General features: G+C 40.3%; 1 protein-coding gene across 1 annotated transcript in view; it reads left to right on the forward strand.

Annotated features, from left to right (window-relative positions):
- Nucleotides 1–20961, forward strand: part of LOC143032347 (ubiquinone biosynthesis O-methyltransferase, mitochondrial-like) — a 47122-nt gene that overhangs the window by 5752 nt on the left and 20409 nt on the right. The window contains exons 2-5 of the mRNA XM_076196939.1: nucleotides 6718–6816; nucleotides 7046–7219; nucleotides 11318–11444; nucleotides 18223–18332. Of these exons, the coding sequence (XP_076053054.1) occupies nucleotides 6731–6816; nucleotides 7046–7219; nucleotides 11318–11444; nucleotides 18223–18332 (497 nt within the window). The 5' untranslated portion in view covers nucleotides 6718–6730. The remainder of the gene's footprint in view (nucleotides 1–6717; nucleotides 6817–7045; nucleotides 7220–11317; nucleotides 11445–18222; nucleotides 18333–20961) is intronic.

The raw sequence follows: 20961 nt of genomic DNA on the forward strand, positions 1-20961 counted from the left end.
TGTCACTCCAGTATTGAGGACAGGACCCTCCCATATTTTCTGCATTTAAATAATCTGGTACCTTTTGAGTGAATAGAATTTAAAGTTAGGTATGCATTAATCCATGGGCAGCACCACCATTGCAGATGTAATGTTTACACCACCATCTTTTGCGGCCAGTTTGAATGTGTATGCGTCAGTTTGAATGCTTGTAGTGCTTGGCACATGCACGGGATTATCAAATTGTCTTGTTGTTCTGTAAGTGTATGCCCAGTTCTTCAAAAACAAAAACAAAATTCACTGATTTAAATGCAAATTTGGCTATTAGCCATTGCAAATTAGTTTTCTGAGTAAAAATCTAAAGATAAAGCACCTGTATATGAATATATTAATGTAATATTAATATATTTTAGCCTATTTTCTCCTGGAAATGAGCAAATTTAAGATTGTTGGTAATGTAACAGCTGTGCCTTAATGCAGAACATGTAGGCATGTTCTCCGATACTTAGTCGTGTTTGTTAACACGCGACATTTCGGAGATACTATGTGTAGTAGTTGTAAAGGGTGTTGTTCACAGATAATACGTACATTGTTATGGTATGAATTTTAAGATGTTGGACAGGCTCTGCTGTGCCTATCACATAGCTGGCTATGGCTATAATAGTAAGTATATGAAATAGCTATTAATAATATGGTCTCAAGACTAGTAGAAGTCTAGAGACAAGACTTAAATTTTCTTCTGGGTTTCGTGATGATAATAGACATGAGCTGTTGAAATAAGGCTGTTTATTCAGATTATCATGATTATAGATAACATGATTAAACAAAATAACTCCTTTGAAAGTAAAAATACTTTATTCATTTTTCTATTTCAGTAAATTGGTATAAAAAATAATTCACCGATTTCAACATAAATTTGAATTAGGTCTTAGGATAGTTGCAGTACTGATTGGTTAGTGTACTGAGAGGCAATCTAAAGGTAAGGACTATGGCACCTATATATGCACTTTTTAATGTGATAGTAGAGTTCTTTTAGCTGTGCATACATTACATTGATGGAACATATTACATGATAGGTGTTAGTAAGAATAATATAAAAGGAAAGTCCTACATTGTTTTTGACATGCTCAGGTGATTTGTTGACCCATAAAACTTTTACATGCCAAGTTGTATGTCAATTGGGCCAGGGGTTTGGGTTTTATGGATGATAATCTCTAAATTGACAATAGTTGCCATGGCAACATGAAAAGTGTTAGTAAGAATAGTATAAAAGGAAGCTCCTGCATTGTTTTTGACATGCTCAGGTGATTTGTTGACCCATAAAACCTTCACATGCCAAGTTGCATGTCAATTGGGGCAGCTGTTTGGGTTTTACTGATGATCATCTCTAAATTGACAACTTGATAGTTGCCATGAAAAGGCAAATTTGGTATGATGGAGATGTTCCACATTGTTTTTGACATACTCAGGTGATTTGTTGACCCATGAAACCCTAGTATTCCAAATTTCAATAAAATTGGACCAGTGGTTTAGAGTTTGTGTATTTCTTTACCAAAATCTTTGTCGCACTTTGTTACAAAAAATTGTAATTGAAAAATAAATAAAAAAAATTGTATCCCCCTTATTTATCAAGCTATTTAAAAAAATAAAAAGTATTTTATTTCTAATGAAATGGTCTTTCATATGCAACAAGAATTTAAGGGTTATTTTTTATTTTTTTTTTATTTTATTTTGTGCCTGTACCTATTAAAGTGCTTGAGTCTGCCACAGTAGTTCATGACTTATACAGTCTTTTTGGTGAAGATTCTTTGGACACTCAAGATTCTCTATCTCACCTATACTGTCTGGGGACCATGGTTGGCAGCAGTATTCAATTTTAAGTAGTACCAGGGTGCTGCTGGCAATTCCACAGTGTGATCATGCAATCCTCATTTCTTACTGTAAATGTTCTGAGGACCCATCTTGATAATTTTCTGGTATTGTCATCAGTGTTGTCAAAGTGTGCGGTAAACTTGCCATCTCGACTAAGCATTACTCCCAGATCTCTTATATTTGACTTCTTCATGATCTCTCTGTGAGCTCTGGTGTAGGGTTGGATACTATTTGTGTGGCCTTTAACATGCCTCATCAGTTCAAATTTGATTTCATTGAATATCTTGTTGCTGTCAACAGCCCCAATGTATATGTTTTCAAGGTCATACTGAAGGAGAATGGTGTCTTCAATCTCCCTTATTTCTTTGGTGACTGGTGTTATCTATGAATGAGGTTATTTTCAAGTACTGAACTATGCTGTCACTGTCACTGATGAGTATAAAGAAGATGGTTCTGTGTCTGTCCCATTGATGAATATTTGTTTGCAGTCTGTCATTGAGGAAGCTGTGGAACCAATGGCCCAACTTATCTTTTGCTCCCAAGGCCTTCAACTTGTATGGTAGGATACCATGATCCAATTTATTGAAGGCTTTGGCAAAATCAAAGTAGACAACATCTACACTACTACCCTTTTCCAGATTTTCCATTATGTATTCCTGGTAGGTTAGCAGTTAGGATAGGCAGGATCATCCTCTCCAGAAACTGTGTTGTCCATCACTGAAGAATCCTTTCTAAAAAAAAAAAGAAAAAGAAAAAAAGAAGAAAAAAAAAGTCATTCTTGCACTACAGCTTCAAATATTTTTAGATGAAGGATGTTAAGGTGAGAGGTCCATAGTTTTTGGCTTCTCCTGTTGCTCTCCTCCTTTGTGTATGAGTGTTATTAGTCCTTGCAGCTCTTTAGAAATGGTGCTGCCATGCCATCTGGCCCAGCTGAGGATGAGGAACTGAGACCCTCTATTACCCTTTCAATATACTTGCTGGAGAAGTCAAGGTCATGCAGTGTATATTCCCTTGATACATCAAAGAACATTCTGGAAGAGTCAATCACCAAGTTGGCAAGGGGTATGATGAAGGTAGATTCAAGTTGTTTGCCTATCAGGTAGTGGTCCTGTATCAGATCCCCATTTTCATCCATTAATGGGCTGACATGAGAAATGATTTCTGCTTTTCCTTTGTGTTAGTAAAGAAGTAGTTATTGTTGGTTTTTATTACACTTCTTGTTTTCCTTTTGTTATGTTTATTTTCTTCCTCATGTGACTATATATCTTTCAATCTCAATTAACTTGCTTTTTAAGGTGAATTGCTTTGGTGTTGTACTGGCCCTTTGAAGTTTGGAGGAGAAATATTAGTATTATTTGAGAAGTGCACACCTATGCAATACAGCAGTAGAAAATTGAATATCAGTTTTGTAAATTATACTGCATTTTTCTTGGCAGAAATCAATAACAGAAAGAGTTGCTAAAAGCAATACACTAATGAAGTGAGCCATGGCGACTGCTTTGATAGACAACTATGACCCTGATGACCTCTAGAATTTCAGATACTGCATTATTAAATGCAGGTTAGGTTAGAATTTATACTTTATTTCTTCAACCTCTACATCTATCAAGACAAAGATGGTGTCTCAAGCAGTCACTGCGGCCCTGTTATCTATTTCTGCCAAGAAAAATGTATATCATGTTGATGTATAATAATTTACAAAATTAATATAAGATTTTCTAATGCTATATCGCATAGGTGTGCACTTCTAAAAATTTACTGAGATGTTTTCTTTTCTTGAAGAGAATCTTCCTGTCTCTTAGGATCTGTGGTGTAGCACTTCTTCAGGAGAATCCAGATAATTTGCTGAACGGATTTGCAGTGAAGATGACTGTGCCAGTTTTCATTTCTCAAATTCTTCTTAATCTCATCCCAGTTGATTAAGTTGCTGAGAAAGTTCAGAGTATTTAGCCCATTTAATGAGATCTGCTGGGATGGGGGTGATGGGTTATTCTCTCTAGGCTTGTATGTTTTCATTAAGATTAATCTGTAGTCTGATATGGCCATATCTTGGACCTTGCAGCTGTGAATGAGGGTATGGTTTCTTGTGAAAACTAGGTCTAGTATGTTTTCTTTTCTAGTTGGTAAAAGAATGTGCTGGGTAAGGCTCAATTCCTCTGCTAGATCTAGCAACATGTAGGCTTGTCTGTGTTATGGTGCCCTGTATTTACTTAGTTGTTGTATTTTGCGGGAAGAGGAGCTTTGCTCGTGGTGTCCCGCCTTTGTATCTGGCAATGTCTAGTTTACCTTTAAACTCATGAATGGTTTTTGCGCATACTATTTCATTATCCAGTTTGTTCCAAGTGTCCACTACTCTATGTGGAAAACTGTTTTTCTTCAGTTCTCTTCTGTAGCTATGTTTTTTTATTTTCTTTCCATGTCCTCTTGTGTTTCTCTTGTCCCAGTTTAGTAAGTCCTCTCTATTGAGTATCTCTGTGCCTTTCATGATTCTGTAGATGGTCAGTAGGTCACCTCCCTTTCTTCTTTGCTCCAGCGTTGGTAACTCCAGTTTAGCCAATCTCTCCTCATATGATAGGTTTGCAAGTGCAGGTGCCATTTTTCTGTGGATGTTACTGTTTCCCCAGTGTATTAGTATTAATATTATCATAGTAGGCATAACAGCATCTTCATGGCTGATGAATTTTCCTTTCCTTTGCATACAGTGTGGATACATGCAGTGTGCATTTTTATAATCAAACTGTTGTTGTTGTTGTTGTCGTTCCCTAGACTGTCTGTCCGAGCAGTCCCGTCTCCCCAAGGAATGCCATAGCCGAAACTGGGTTTTCCCACAAATCCTTCATAGAGCGTATGTTGTGTTGTTTGCGTGCATGATTGTGTATAATGCAGTCTTCCATTATGTGTTGTATGGTATGGGGTGAAGTGTTACATCCTGGGCAGCTGTTCACAATGCGGTCATCCAGCCTCTTCTGGTAGCTTAGAAGTGCTGGGTGGTGACCGCACCGCAGTCTGGCCAAGTGGACTCTGTCCTTTCGTGGGAGAGAGGATTCAGAAGGGTGGATATCAGGGGGTCTGGCATGCAGCAGTGTGTTGTCTTTCAGTGTGTTAATGGAGCGGTGAGTGATATGATTATGAATATGTTTCCGGAGGCTGGTATTTGGTGGTTGTGGAGGAAGAGAAGAGAGTATCTGTGCGTGATAAAGGTCTTTGGGTGTTGTTTTAATGTTTCTTGGTGTGTGTGGGTGTTCTGCTATGTAGTGTAGTGGGTGTAATGTGTTTGTGGTGGCTGCGGCAAGTGTTTGTGTGCCTCTCATGTCGAGGTAATCAAACTGTTATTGGCATAGCATGGTGCAATTGAGAAATTGGGGAGGGGTACTAATGATGGGTACCTCCTACATGTGGTGATCTGCAAAATACATTTTCAAAAACTGTCAACTCCCTCACCTCCTTCAGGAAGTGCACCTCTGAAGGGTTACTTTGTCTCTGGCCTGGGCTTAGAATCTCTATCAAATTCAGCAATATATTTTACACTTTTCTGTATATCAAGAGTTGACAAATGGTGACTGGTCACCTCATATTACCACTTCCAGCCAGTGAAATGGGGCTATGTATGTCTGTCTGTTCTTTGTGTGGGGTGATTTTGTGGACCTGGGTTATGGGATTGGTGCAGGAATGTGGCATGTTTTGGCTTGGACTTCTTACTCTGAACCAGCACAATCTCATTATAATGAGATTGTACTGGTCAAATGATAAAAGTGGAGTAATAATTATGTTGTACACCATCTGACTGTGGGATATCTCCCTCAGCTGAATAAGATCATCTGACAGTAGTAAATAAAACACATGAGTTGTTTTCTCAGTCAAAATATTTTTAATGTATAATAGCAGAACAATAGTACATATACCAAAGGCTTTTCCCCCGTTACAAGGGAGGTACCCAAAAAAAAAAAGCATAAAAACCACTCCCACCCATTCCATTCCTAAAGTACTCCACTCCCCTCCACTTTCTTCCATCCCTCTTATCTTGGCACCTCCTGGGTGATGGGTCATCCCTGCATCTTGCCCACTGCCGTGGGTCAGAAGCAGTGTTGCAAGACACAGCACATCCACAGTAAGGTCGCTTCATTAACCACTTCCATACGGTGACGCCTACGTAGGCGTCAGGAGGAGCAAGTGGGTACGCGACGATGCTGACGTCGGCGTCTTGATTATATTTATTGTAGTCATACCTACGTAACCTCCATTCTCTCTAAACTGGCTTCATCATATTTTCTATGGTTATCAAAATTCACGGGTGAAAAAGAACGAACGATTGAGCACTGACTTTATTTTTTATAATGCAATTATTATGACGCAACATTGCACGTCGAGCAGATAATGCTGCCAGACGTGCGATGTGCCCCGGAGTGAAGAGGTTAAATTGGCAACCCCCCTCTCCATCCCCTCATGCAGAAAAGAAGACTGGGAGAAATCCCTTTGGGCTGCGTGAATTTATTTCTCACACATTTGTCAAGAAATATATCACCATTGTTATACCATGATGCTATTTGCAAAAGCTAAATTGATATACTGTAGGTATATCTTGTCCTCTTTTTTTTTGGCTACCTCCCGTGTAAGGGGAAAAAAGCCTTTGGTATATGTATATCTTGTACAGTGAATATAGCCAAAAACCTACAGTGCTGTTATCATTGATGAAATACTGATACCAAAAGCCTGCAATTCAGCTTAGATTGTTTTTATTTTATTTTATTTTTTGGGATGGGGGAGTCTTATCTTACATGTCCATTCATTATTTATGCTGACATACTTTGTTGACCATATGATTGGTGAAAATGTTTCATGTAAAACATTTATTGTATGATTAATCAGGGAATACGTCAAGATGCTAAGGAATGTGATACGAAACCATCGCCTATGGAAAATGTCTTTGCCGTCAGCTGCTTCTACTCTGAGGCACTCATTTACAAGGTAATTATGTATTTATCTATTTATTCATTTAATTATTTATTTTCTTTCATTTTCATATCTATATGTTTATCTTGACTTGTTTGTATGTACTGTATTTACCATGGTCTGCACATATTTAGGATTTTTTTTATTTAGATTTATTCTTTAGATATCCATGTGTATCTTGATTTTTCCTTGTTTGTAAATAAGTGAACATTTATTTCTCTAAACATAATTGGTTCATTTCCAGACATAATAGTACTCATGAGGGAGCACATGCATATGAGGAAAACATCCACACAAATTCTTCCTCCAACAACTCAACATATGTGGAAGAGGAAGTTGCAAAGTTCAGGGCAATGGCAAATTCCTGGTGGGATATCCATGGTGACTGCAAGCCACTGCACTCACTCAATAGATTAAGGTAAACCAATATTTACTTTTTTATATTTACTTATTAATTTATTTATCATTACTTTTTCATTGCAAAGTATCAACACCTCCAAGGTAACCAACCCTAAAAGGATCAGTAGGTCTTTGTCACAAAGTCATAGTAGTAGATCAATTACTCCATTGCCCCTGGTTTCTCTTGTAGAAGACCTGCAACCTTCAGGAAACTGGCAACAGGCAGGACCATAAATCACTTAGTAGAGGTAGACACTGAATACATAGCCACATGAACTTGTCTTCCTCTGCTCTGGTATCCCTGACATATTTGTTTTGGTAAACCATATTTGATGATCATGATGGTATCTCCCTGTGCAGAATTTTGCCTGCAGTTGCTACTTCTTAGAGTTAGCTTCAGCATATTTATGAATGTAGTAACAGTGTAACTTATTACATAGGGTTGGAAGAGGGAACTTCTTTGTAGTAAAGGTGTTAGGACAATCTCAATTAACTTCTATTGTTGTGAAAATTTTCCATATTTTATTCTGGCTAATATTAGATTTATGAATTTGTAGTTGAAGGTAAATGTGGGTAAAAGTAAGGGGATGAGATGTATAAGGGAAGGGGAAGGCAGAGTTGAAGTATGTCTTAAAGGGAGAATGGAGGAAGTGGATAGTTTAGGTATTTTGGAACATATGTGGCAGGAAAGGGAGGGGTGGAGATGGAGGTGAATTGTAGATTGTGAGAAACGAGGAAATGCCTTTGGGGATTAAAAAGTGTCATGAAAAATAGGAATCTGGGAATGGATGCAAGAAGATTATATGAAGAAGTGATTGTGCCAGTGACACTGGATGGGGCAGAGACTTGGTATTTAAGAGAGGCAGAGAGGAGAAGTTTAACTGTGTTTGAGAGGAAATGTCTGAGAAGTATGATACGGGTTACAAGGTTCGATACACTGAGAAATGAGACGAGGAGGAGAGCAGGGATGGAAAAAGAAGTGGTAGATGAAAGAATGTTGGGATGGTTTGGACACTTGGAAAGAACAAGTGAAGAAAGATTAGTGAAAGGTGTGTTGAAGGCAGAGGTGGATGGTTGTGGGGATAACCAAGGATGAGATGGATGGATGGGGTGAAAGGGGCTTTGAGCAAGAAGTGAATGTCTGGTGAGGAAGGAAGGGAGAAGGCAGGAGATAGGGTTGAGTGGAGAATGGCTGTGTATAGATGATGAGCGAGGTGTTTAACAAATACTTTCTCAAGGTGTTTACAAGGGGGAGGTTAGATATGGCACCTGACTGCGACTCAGTTTTCAGTGGGGATGAAGGAAGTAGGCTAACATAAAAATTAGTAAGGTAGAAGTAGTCAAACAGGTTTATAGACTTAAAGCTACAAAGTCCCCAGGTCCAGATGAAATTTTTCTGTGAGTGCTTAACCTCGATTACGATGACATCTATGTATTTGTCACGAGCCGTGAGTGAGGTATACGAGGATGCAGGCATTGGCCTCCTGATTATGTTTATCTTGCCATTGTAGCTGAGTGACCCTCGTATTCTGTGAACAGGCTTGATCATGTTTTCTGTGACGTTATATTTATTCAGGGTGAAAGAGAAAGAGTATAACAGCAATAACTCTGTATTTTGTAATGTGCATATCATCATGCATCAGGCAACTTGATGTGCATGGGAATATTTGACTTTTATTGAAGAGGTTAAAGGGTGTAAATTTGAAATCTGCGATCAGTTAACGGAAATATTTGATAAGATGGTAGACACTGATTTTGTGCTTATTGTTTGGGGGCAGGCAGATGTTCCTGTTTTCAAAAAGGAAGATAAATTGTCTATATGCAACTACAGGCAAATCAGTTTGACCTCAGTTATCAGTAAAATGCTTGAATCAATAATAGCTAATAAAATCAAAGATCACGTCAGTGATAATTATGATGTTATTTCCTTTGACTTTAGCAAAGCATTCAACAAGGTGCCCCACCAGAGACTACATAATAAAGTCAAAGCCCATGGCATAGGAAGAAAAGTGTTGAATGAGTTAGAGCTTGGATCAGTGACAGAAAATGAATAGAAGTGCAGAGGTAGTTATCAAACTCTGTCTGACATTAGTTAGACCCATCCTTAACTGTGCAGTACAGTTTTGGTCTCTTTCCTATCGATTCACTAGAATCAGTACAGAGAATGACCAAAATGATACATGGGGTCAGAAATTTACCTTACAAGGACAGGCTTAGGCACCTGAACTTGCACTCTCTGGAAAGATGCAGAGTGTGAAGTGATCTAACAGAGGTGTTCATGTGGATCAAAGGCTTTAACCACTTCACTCCGGGCCAAAATCTCGCGGGCAGCATTAGCTGCCAGACGTACGATGTTGCGTCATAATACTCGCATCATAAAAAATAGTCACCACTTATATCGATCGTACTCTCTTTCACCCGTGAATTTTGATAACCATAGAAAATGTGATGAAGCCAGTTTAGAGAGTATGTCAGTTACGCAGGGACAACTACAATAAATATAATCAAGACGCCGATATGGCAGCCTCGCGTATCCACTTGCTCCCCATGCCGCCTATGTAGGCGGCACCGTATGGAAGGGGTTAATAGGGGTTATGCAAACAAGGTCAGCATATTAAGACAACAGGGCAGGACTTGCAGTAATGGATTTAAGTTGGACAAATTTAGATTTAAGAAGGAAATAGGTAAGAAATGGTGTACTAATAGAGTGGTCAAGGAATGGAATAGATTTAGTATCTATGTAGTGAGCGTTGAAACTAGATGTTGTTTTAAGAAGAGGTTAGGCAACTTTATGGATAGGGATGACATGTGGTAATGGACATGGTTTCTTAGTCTCCCTCATTCTTATGTTCTTACACTGTGAGGCAAGGAAGGGAGGGAGGAAGCAGTGGATGGTGGGGGAGAAGGAAGTGGTTATATGTGAGTGATATTTTGATGAAGCCTGAAGGGATTTCTCCCCATCTTCTCTATTTTCTACATGAGGGGATGGAGAAGGGGTCACCAATTAAGTGAAGTGGCATTGCTGTGGATGTACTGTGTCTTGCTGCATGGATTCTGACCCAGGGCAATGGGTGGGATACAGGGATGACCTATCATCCATAAGGAGCTAAGGGATGAAAGGGTGGTGGATGGGAGTGAAATGGGTGGGAGTGTGTATGTACCTTTTGTCAGGCTACCTTCCATATATGGGGGAAATAGCCCTAGGTTATATAGATAGATAGCTGGTTAGATTTATTTCATTTAGCTTAAGGAATGTGACAAATTGCTTGAGGGATTGATACTATCAACCCAATTAAGTGTCCACATGCATACCAGAGGGCCTTTTTCTTCATATAAAGGGACTGGTTGAATCAAAACAGACACCCATCCCACACTCATCCAAACCCATTCATCACCTCTGTTGAGCAAGGAAGAGGGGGTGTAAAAAATAGGAGTGAACAGATGAGTAATTGGTGCATCCCAAGGGGATGTTCCTGTCTGCCCCATATGTTTCTCATGTAGATGAAGTGGGGTGGGCTGGGGTGGGGTCACTATATAATGAAGTGTTAGGTGTAAGCCAGCTCCTATGGTGAGACCCTTCTGTGAAAGTGCTTTGTCTTGCTGCATTGCCTCTGACCTGAGCAGTGTGGCAGGGGTAAGGGATGACCCTTCATCCATGAGTTGCTAAGATGTAAGTGACAACAAATGGGTTTTTTAATAGTTGTGGCTTGGCTATAAGGTGGGTTTATGCTTTGACTTGGGCCCCAACCCCACTTATAATGGGGAAAAGGCCTTATGGTGTATGTAAGTCTTCTATATATATAATATATATATATATATATATATATATATATATATATATATATATGTATATATATATATACTTATATGTATATATATATTTATTTATTTATTATTTTTTCTCTCACATGATATCTTAAAAATGTAAGAGAGATTCTCAGTAATTTTATATATTAAGGTATTTGATTTTTTATTATAAATAAATAGCTTTGTTTAAGAACTTGTTCATAGAGATTATTATATATATATTGTCAGTTATATAGGAAACCATATACTCCAAAAGCTGCATTAAGAGTTGTGACATTAAAACTTATTGAGTATTTGATTTGATATTCAGAGTTGCATTGGTGCGTGAGGGGCTAATTCAGTCAGGATTGGCCGATCCTTCTCGTGTTGCTGGACCAGTCCCACTCACAGGCTTAAACATTCTTGATGTGGGATGTGGTGGTGGAATTATGTGTGAGGTAGGCAATTTGTTATTTGTTATCTATAATGTGTACTTGCTGTCTCCATTTCTAATCCTAACACAGGGTCTATTATTCTTGTAAAAACTTTTGACTACTTTTAACAGCTTTTTCTGATCCCATATCATGATCATGGCCTTGATGCTGGTGACGTTGGCTCTTTCAAGGACTGCTGTATTGGACACATAGTTGTTCCATTTTATTTTCATTATTGCTCCCAGTTTTTTCTGGGAGTCCAAATCTCACATGCACATAACAGGGTAGATACTATAATGGTGTTATATACCAGTCACCTTTGTATGGGTGGTTAGGTCTTTGTTCTTGAACATAATGGTGGATAGTCTCCCATATGCAGTGTGGCCAGCTTGTAACCTGTTTTCAATCTCTTTGGAGGAGGTGCTCTGGATGGAAAGGATGCTTCCCAGGTATGGGAAGTGTTTGACACATTCAATGGTGGTTCCATCCATGGTAATATTAGTTACTGGTGGATTTTCCCCTGGTCTTGGTTGGGCTACTATCTTAGTTTTGGCCTTGTTAACTGTTAAGCCAAAACATGTGTAGGCAGCATGGGAATTATCCACCGATTCTTGGAGTTCTGCTTGGGTGTGGGCTACGGCAGCTCTGTCATCTGCATACTGAAGGTGTTGGTGTTGTGCCATGATTTGATTTGGCCAGTTTAAAAATTCCTCCATCTAATCTGTATTTTATCTCAACTCCTGGGTTGTTGTAGGTTATTTCATATGGCATGGCATTTAAGTATAAAGAGAAAATGGTTGGCACCACTACACATCCTTGTTTTAGTCCACATGTGATTGGGAAGGGGGCTGACAGGTTGCTTTGGTGGATTACTTTAGCTGTCATCCCATCATGTATGGCTTTGATCATGTCAACAAAAGGCTCAGGGATTCTGAAGTGATTGAGGACAGACCACATGGCTGTTCTTGGTACGCTGTCGTATGCTTTTTTGAGGTCATAGAAAATTAGGAATATGGGTTTTTGCTGTTCTTTTGATTTTTCCTGTAGTTGGCGAGCACAGGAAATCATGTCTATGGTTCCTCTAGATGGGTGGAAACCACACTGGGATTCTGGCAGGATTATTTCTGCTATGTTTTGTAATCTATTAAATAGGATCCTTGCCAAGACCTTCCCTGCAATTGATAACAAGGATATTCCTCTATAATTCCCACATTCTCTTTTATCTCCTTTTTTGAAGGTGGTGACAAGGAGTGCGTCTTTCCAATTATTGGGGCCCTGTTTTTCTTCCCATGCGTTTAGTATGAGGGAGTGAAGACACGTCCTCAGGACTAAACATTCGTTGGTCAGAAGTTCGGTGGGAATGTTGTCTGGTCCTGCGGCCTTCCTTTGGCACATTTGTTTTAATGCTGTATTGAATTCTTGAAGTGTTGGTGGTAGGGACATCCATAGTTGGGGGCGGGGATGTGGCACATTTTGGAGGAAGTCTTGTTGGGCTGATGAGTTCCTGTTCAGGAGGATGTTGAAATGTTCTACCCAACGGTTCTGGATCTCATTGTCTTCCATGAGGATGGTGTTGTTTGTTTTGGCCGTTGCTCCGCGGCACAGTGGGCTATGGTGTGAACCATGCATTGCACCAGTGTAGGTTCGAGTCCTGACCACGTACTGAACAAAAATGTGCTTTGGTTCAAAAATTTTCATTGTGCCCATAAAGAAGCTTTTAACCCCTTCCATACGGTGCCGCACACGTAGGCGTCATGGGGAGCGAGTGTATTCGCGAGGCTGCCATATCGGCGTCTTGATTATATTTATTGTAGTCGCCCCTGTGTTTTTACATTCTCTCAAATGTGCCCTGAATCCCATTCTCTGTGGTATTCAAAATTCGCGGGTGAAAGAGAGAACGATCGATATAAGCGGTGACTATATTTTATGATGCGAGTATTATTACGACACGTCGTACGGCTGGCATTGGCTGCTGCCACTGAGATCTAAGTCCATGACGCCTACGTGTGCGGCACCGTATGGAAGGGGTTAAGGTCCCTGCTGTCAGCAAAACCTTGTAGGTCTTGCGCCATTTGCTACCACCACTCATTTTGTATTTCCTGAAGCCTGGCTTGACACTGTGACTTTGCTTGTGCATATGTAGCCCTCTTTGGTTGGGAATTAGGGTCTTGGTCGAGGGCTATTCAGGCTTTCTGTTAGGTGTTAATGATGGTTAGTTTTAATTTTGTGATGAGCAGCCAGCAGTCATCAGCTCCAGGCATGCTTCTCGTGATCAAGACCTCATTTTTGTGTTGTTGTCTGACAATGGCATAATTTAGGGTATGCCAGTGTTTTGATCTAGGATGTTTCTATGTGGTCTTAAATCGGTTTGGGAGTCTGAACTGCATGTTTATGATGAACAATTCCTGTTCAGTACAAGAGGCTAAGGAGGAGGAGGCCATTATCAATGCAGTTTCCCATGCCTTGCCTGCTGATTATGTTGTGCCAGAGTTCATGTTCTCGCCCCACTCTGGCGTGTAAATCCCTTAAGAGAAGGAGATGGTCCCCAGCTGGAATTTGGGACATGGCAGTGTCAAGCTGTTGGTAGAAGGCACCTTTGACATGGTCTTCCACATCTAGTGTTGGGGCATACACTGATACTAGCATGATGAACTGGTTTTTTGGGAGTGGTAGTCTTAGTGAGGTGATTCTTTCATAAATTGCATGTGGTATCAGGTTATGGGCTTTTACTAATTGGGTCTTAACTGCAAAGCCAACACCTGGGGAGCAGTGGTCTTCCGGGTTTTTCCCTTTCCAAAAAAAAGTATACCCTGACCCAACTTCTGTGATTTGCCCTTCACCAGCTATTCTAGTCTCGCTCAGAGCAGCCACATTGACGTTGAATCTATCGAGTTCTCTTAAGACAAAGGCTGTTCATCTTTCAGTATGGTCTGTGTCTCTGGCATCCATAAGGGTGCGCACATTCCATGCACCTACTTTGAGGTACGATTTACTATAATCATTCCTTCTTTCATGGCTGCATAAGTGCATATACAGTGTGTCATTGGGTGCAGCTGCCCAATGACTGGGATGGTGTGACCACCTTTTATAGGGCCTTCCCTAGTTGGGGTGAGCAATGGTACTCCTGAATAGGCCTGCTCAGTCACAGGTGCAGGACCGAGTTCCTGTGTGGTCACGGTCACAGGAGAAGTGGCCATCACACGACTGCCGCCAGTGTGCAGGTCCGGGCTAAGAGCTTTCAGCTATGCCATGCCTACTCCCACCACCCTTGTCCCACTGCCACTGGTCTTTTTAGGTAGGGTTAGGAGGAAAGGAAGAGAAAGGAAATAAGGAGGGTGTTAGAAAGACAGTAGTTAGACTGAAAAGGCCGTTGGCGTGACTTTGTTTAGGGTGGACAATATTTTGCCAGAGTGATGACCACACACTCTGGCTCCACACCTTCCTCCTGTGGGACACAAGTGTGACATGTAAGACTAATGGTGTGTTGCATCGGTCTGCCGATAATTTAGTCCACCAGATCTTCCCTTGCAGCCAGACCAACTGGCATGGTTTTATTTCGGAGTTTTCCTTCTAGCCTTTACCTAAAGATTGGAGTGCAGTCTTAGGCTAAGCTAGTCTTAACCTTCCTACAACCTCTCCTCCTAACTGCTTGCATGCTATCTTCCTGTGGTCCCCCCTGTTTATTACAGAATGCATGCAAGCAATTGAGTGTCAGATGGTATAATCAGACCCCCCTGCTACCTTGTAGGGTAAAAGTAAGGTGATGAGATGTAAAAGGGGAGACAATGGCAATGAATGGGAAGTAAGTCTAAAAGAAGAGAGTCTGGAGGAAGTGCATAGCTTTAGGTATTTGGCATTGCATGTGGCAGGAAAGGGAGTAGTGGAGTTGGAGGTAAATTGTAGACTGAGAAGCAAGTAAAGGCCTTGGGGGATTAGAAAATGTCATGAGAATTAAGCATTTGGGAATGGTTGCAAAGAGATTATATGAAGGAATGATTGTGCTGACAGCAGAGAGGAAAAATTGAAAAAATTTGAAATGAAACATTTGGGAAGTATGATAGGTGTTACAAGGTTGGATAGAGTGAGAAATGAGGTGAGGAGGAGAGCTGGGGTGGAAAAGGAGATGGCAGATAGGGCTGATGAAAGAGTATTGGGATGGTTTGGACACATGGAAAGAATGAGTGAAGAAAGATTAGTAAAAGAGGTGTGGAAGGCAAAGGTGGATGGAGTAACCTTGAGGGAATGACCCAGGATGAGATGGATGGGGTGAAAGGGGTGTTGAGCAAAGAAGGGAGGAGGCAGGAGATAGGGATTCGTGGAGAATGGTTGTGTATAGATCATACTGTGATGCATGGAAGGGAGGGGGTGGGGGATGGCAGGATGGGTGGGTTAGGGAGTGGTTATGTTTGAATAATTTTTTATGCAGTCCGAAAAGATTTCTCTCCATCTACTATTTTTCTGCATGAGAGGACAGAGAGGGGAGGTCACCAATTAAATGAAGCAGCCTTGCTGTGGATGTGCTTTGTCATGCTGCATTGCCACTGACCCAGGGTAGTGGGTGGGATACATGGATGACTTGTCATCCATGAGAAGCTAAGATGAGAGGGATGAAAATGTGGATGGGAATGAAATTGGTGGGAGTGAGTATATGCCTTATGACTTGGCTACCTCCCTTTTAAGGGGTAAAAATCCCTTGGTACATAGATAACTTATATTTACTATATATATATATATATATATATATATATATATATATTGGAAACTGGTATGTTATAACACATTTGTAAATGTTCACTTTAAACCCACTATCGGAGAAATAATATCGGAAGTACAGGAAAAACTGTATATTTCGACTACTATCTGTAGTCCTCTTCAGCAGAATGGTTACAAGAAGTTAGAGTACAGGTATAAATGAGGTAGTGAGGGGTACAGAAAAGGGGATGGGGAAAGTGGGGGGACTCAGGTTACATGCCCTTGATATGGTTGGGTCAAGGAAGGACAGTTGGTGGTATTTTGTCCGACCGCTCTTGACATTAGTTTATTGACTGCTATCCTCGTAATGCAATCTGGGGGCCACTGACCTTTTGAGGTATTGAAGTTAGGATAATGTTTTATTAAGGAAGATTCTACAATTTTCCTACGAAAGCTACAATGTGATTTAAAAATAATTGCTGCATCATCCCAGTCCATTCTATAGTCTTTTTGGCTGGCATGAAGGAACACTGCGGAGTTGACTTGTCCATATTTAATGGATTTTTTGTGTTCCTTTAATCTTGTGGACAAATCCCTGCCATTTTGGCCCCAATAGACATCACCACAGTCTTTACAAGGCAATTTATATACCCCGGAGTTATGGTCCACATTATTCCTCCGATGTATATTTACTACCTTTCTAAAATTGCTATTTGGATAATTGTAAATAAATTTAATTTGGTTGTTAGGTAGTAGTTTGGAGACCGAGTTAATAGATTCATTATATGGTACAATGATGTTACTGTTACTCCATTTAAATTTCTCCCTGGAGTTATTTGGATTATAATAATTAGATTTGGCTTTTTGTAGGGCTTTCTTTAAAAACCATTCAGGATAACCTACGTTAGAGAGTTGTTTGTTGATAATTTCAAATTCTATTTGCAAAAATTGTGGACTACAAATCCTAAGGGCTCTAAGATATAGGCCCGATGCAACACTATATTTAATGTTATCCGGATGGTGGCTAAAAAAGTGTAGGTAATTTCCTGTGTGAGTAGGCTTCCTATACACATAAAAGGACAATTGGTTTGGTTCTTTTATGACCGAAATGTCCAGGAATGGGATCCTACCTCCTTCTTCCCATTCCACCTTAAAATTAATACTCTTAGCTAAATTATTTAACTTCACAAAGAATTCATCAAAAGAGCCCCACTTTTCATCCCATAGTGTAAAGATATCATCAACATACCTATACCAAAACATGTTAGGTGGTTTAATCTTAGGTAATAAATTACTTTCAAAATATTCCATGTATAGGTTAGCTAACACGGGTGAAAGGTTAGAACCCATACTGCAACCATATCTTTGTCTAAAATTAGAATTATTGAAAGTAAAAACATTAGTATTAATACATAAATTGGTCAAGCTAATAATCTTTGATACTGAAAGTGGGAGTTTGTATTGGTATGGGTGCAGTTTGGTTTCCAAAAAACTTAAGATATCTTCCGTGTTACTTTTTACATAACCATGTTATGTATCATATATACATATACCAAGGCCTTTTTCTCCTTTATATGGGAAGCAACCAAAATTAAAAGGCATAATTCCATTCCCACCCATTTTATCCCCACCCACTCCACTACCATTCACCACCCCTCCCTCCCTCCCTCTCATCTTGGCTCCTCCTGGATGATGGGTCAACCCTGCATCTCGCCCATTGCCTTGGGTCAGAAGCAATGCAGCAAGACACAGCACATCCACAGCAAGGCTGTTTCATTTTATTGGTGACCTCTCCATCCCCTCATGCAGAAAAAGAGAAGATGGGGAAAAATCTCTTCAGGCTGCATCAAATTATTCACACATAACCACTCTCTAACCCCCCTCCCCCATTCCCCACCCACTCGCATGCATCACAGCATCATCCATACACAACCATTCTCCACTCACCCCTATCTTCTGTCTTCTCCCTTCCTTCTTCCTTAACAGACATCCCCATATATCATGTATATATCATATATTGTATATACTTATCTTGACATGCTTTTGTTTATATTGATGTATAATGTGTACTTGTTATGGATTGTGTTGAAATCTTGATATTCCTTGACAGCCCTTAGCAAGGCTAGGAGCTACAGTGACTGGCCTTGATGCTGCTAAAGAGAATGTAGTGGTTGCAGAACTACATGCTAGTGTAGACAGACGCATAGCTGACAAAATCACGTAAGTGTTAAAAATAAAACATTTGTTGTTTATTATCGGCTTGGATACAAAATTAATGGAAAACATTTGTGAATTCAGATATATGTGTCATGTTTGATCAACAGTCCCCTATGGGAAACAAGTCACATTCATTAATATAAGACTATCTTCAGTTGTATGAAGCTCTTGACAGCTGTTCCATATGTTGATATATGATTGTACTGTATTTTCTTAAGTTTAACTTGAGTGCCAAAAATTCCTTCAGCAGAAAAAATTCTCCAGTATTAGCCAGAAAATGAAACTTTGTAATTAAAAGGTTAATCCTGATTGTTTTTCATTCTATCATTTGGCAGCAATACAGTACAAGAGTTCAAAACTAAATATGGTAATTGGAAATTGAGGATATAGATTGTTACATACATACATATACCAAAGGCTATTTCCCCCTTACATAAAGGGTAGCCAAAAAGAAAAAGGGATAGAAACCACTCCCACCCATTCTATTTCCTATATATTCCACTCCCCTCCACCCTCCTCCCTCCCTCCCTCTTATCTTGGCACCTCCTGGATGACTGGTCATCCCTGCATCCTGTCCACTGCCCTGGGTAAGAAGCAGTGTCGCAAAACACAGCACATCCATGGCAAGGCCGCTTCATAAAATCGGCGAACCCCCCTCCCCTCTCCATCCCCTCATGCAGAAAAGAAGATGGGGAGAACTCCCTTCTTGCTGCGTCACAATTTTTCTCAAACTTCCTCACCCCCCATCTCCCACCCACTCCCCCTCATGCATCACAGCATCATCCATACACAACCCTTCTCCATTCACCCCTATCATCTGTCCTCTCCCGTCCTTCCTTCACAGACATTCCTCTCTTTTGTAATGCCCCTTTCACCCCATCTATCCATCTCATCCTAAGACACCCCATCATATTCACTCCTTCCACCTCTGCCTTCCACACTTCTTTTACTAATCTTTCTTCACTCATTCTTTCCATGTGTCCAAAGCATCCCAATACTCTTTCATCGACCCTATCTCCCAGCTCCCTTTCCACCCGTTCTCCTCACCACCTCATTTCTCAATCTATCTAGCCTAGTAACCCCTATCATACTTCTCAGACATTTCATCTCAAACACATTTAAACTCCTTCTCTCTTCCTCTCTTATGTTCCATGTTTCTGCCCTGTACAGTGCTGTTGGCACAATCACTCCTTCATATAACCTTTTAGCATCCATTCCCAGATGTCTATTTCTCATTACACTTTTTAATCCACCAAGGCATTTACTCGCTTCTCACAATCTACATTCTACCTCCACCTTCACTCCACCTTTTCCTGCCACATTTGCACCCAAGTATCTAAAACTATCCATTTCCTCCAGTTGCTCTCCCTTTATGCTCACTTCCAGTCTACTGCCACTTTCACCCCTTGTACATCTCATCACCTTACTTTTATCCACATTTATCTTAAGCTTTCTTCTATCACACACTCTCCCAAACTGTCACCAACTTCCTCAATCTCTCCTCTGATCCTGCCACAATCGCAGTGTCGTCTGCAAACAACAGCTTGTTCACCTCCCACTTTTCTCCATTTTCTTTAACCATCTCCAAGCCCTGACCCACTACTCTTGCATTTACCTCTCGCACTACCCCATCCATGTATAAGTTGAACAGCCAGGGCGACATAACGCATCCTTGATGAAGTCCCACCTTTACCTCGAACCACTCACTCTCTCCATTTCTAATCCTGACACAAGCTCTACTACTCTCATAAAAACTCTTGACAGCTCCTGGAATCTTTCCTCCTATCCCGTATATCCGCAAAACCTCCCACAGTGCCTTTCTGTCTACCCTGTTGTAAGCCTTTTCCAGATCCATAAAAGCCCCAAAAAACATCCTTTTCCTTTCCTATAGCTTTCTCACATATCTGTCTTACCACAAAAATCTGATCTACACAACCTCTACCTGTCCTAAATCCACACTGTTTCTCACCAATTACTCCTAATCCTCTCAATCAAGATCCTCCCATAAGCCTTCCCAACTACACTTAACAAGCTAATCCCTCTGAAACTACTACATTCACATTTGTCCCCTTTTCCCTTGTAAAGTGGAAATATACAGGCACTTCTCCAGTCCTCCGGCACTCTACCCTCTCTCCAGCAAACATTAAATAACCTCACCAGCCAGTCCACCATCACTGTACCTCCTTTTTTTTAGACATTCTGCATGGCATCCATCCAGACCAGGTGCCTTACCTGCTTTCATCATCTTGACAACTGCCTTCACTTCATCCTTCCTTATTTCTCCTCCATTTTCCTCACTCATCACAGTCATTTTCTTAGCATTTCCCACTGCAGCTATCTTTCCCTTCCTATCCTCCTTCACATTTAGCAACTCCCTAAAATACTCTGCCCATCTTCCCCTTACTGCCTTCTCTTCCATTATCATCTCTCCATCTTCACCTTTTACCTTTTCTTCTCTACTTGATTTGCCTCCTCTTCCTCTCTTAATTTCTTTCCAAAACATCTTTTTATTACTTTCAATGTATTGGCTTAGAAAATATAGTACTGATAAGACCAGACCAATTAAGGTTGAATTCAGGTCACGAACGACAGCAGAGAATATCTTAGCAAAAACAGGGAAACTAGCAAACAG

The sequence above is a fragment of the Oratosquilla oratoria genome, chromosome 13 (genome assembly GCF_046742065.1).
Source record: "Oratosquilla oratoria isolate Oo_2021 chromosome 13, ASM4674206v1, whole genome shotgun sequence".
NCBI lineage: Eukaryota > Metazoa > Arthropoda > Malacostraca > Stomatopoda > Squillidae > Oratosquilla > Oratosquilla oratoria.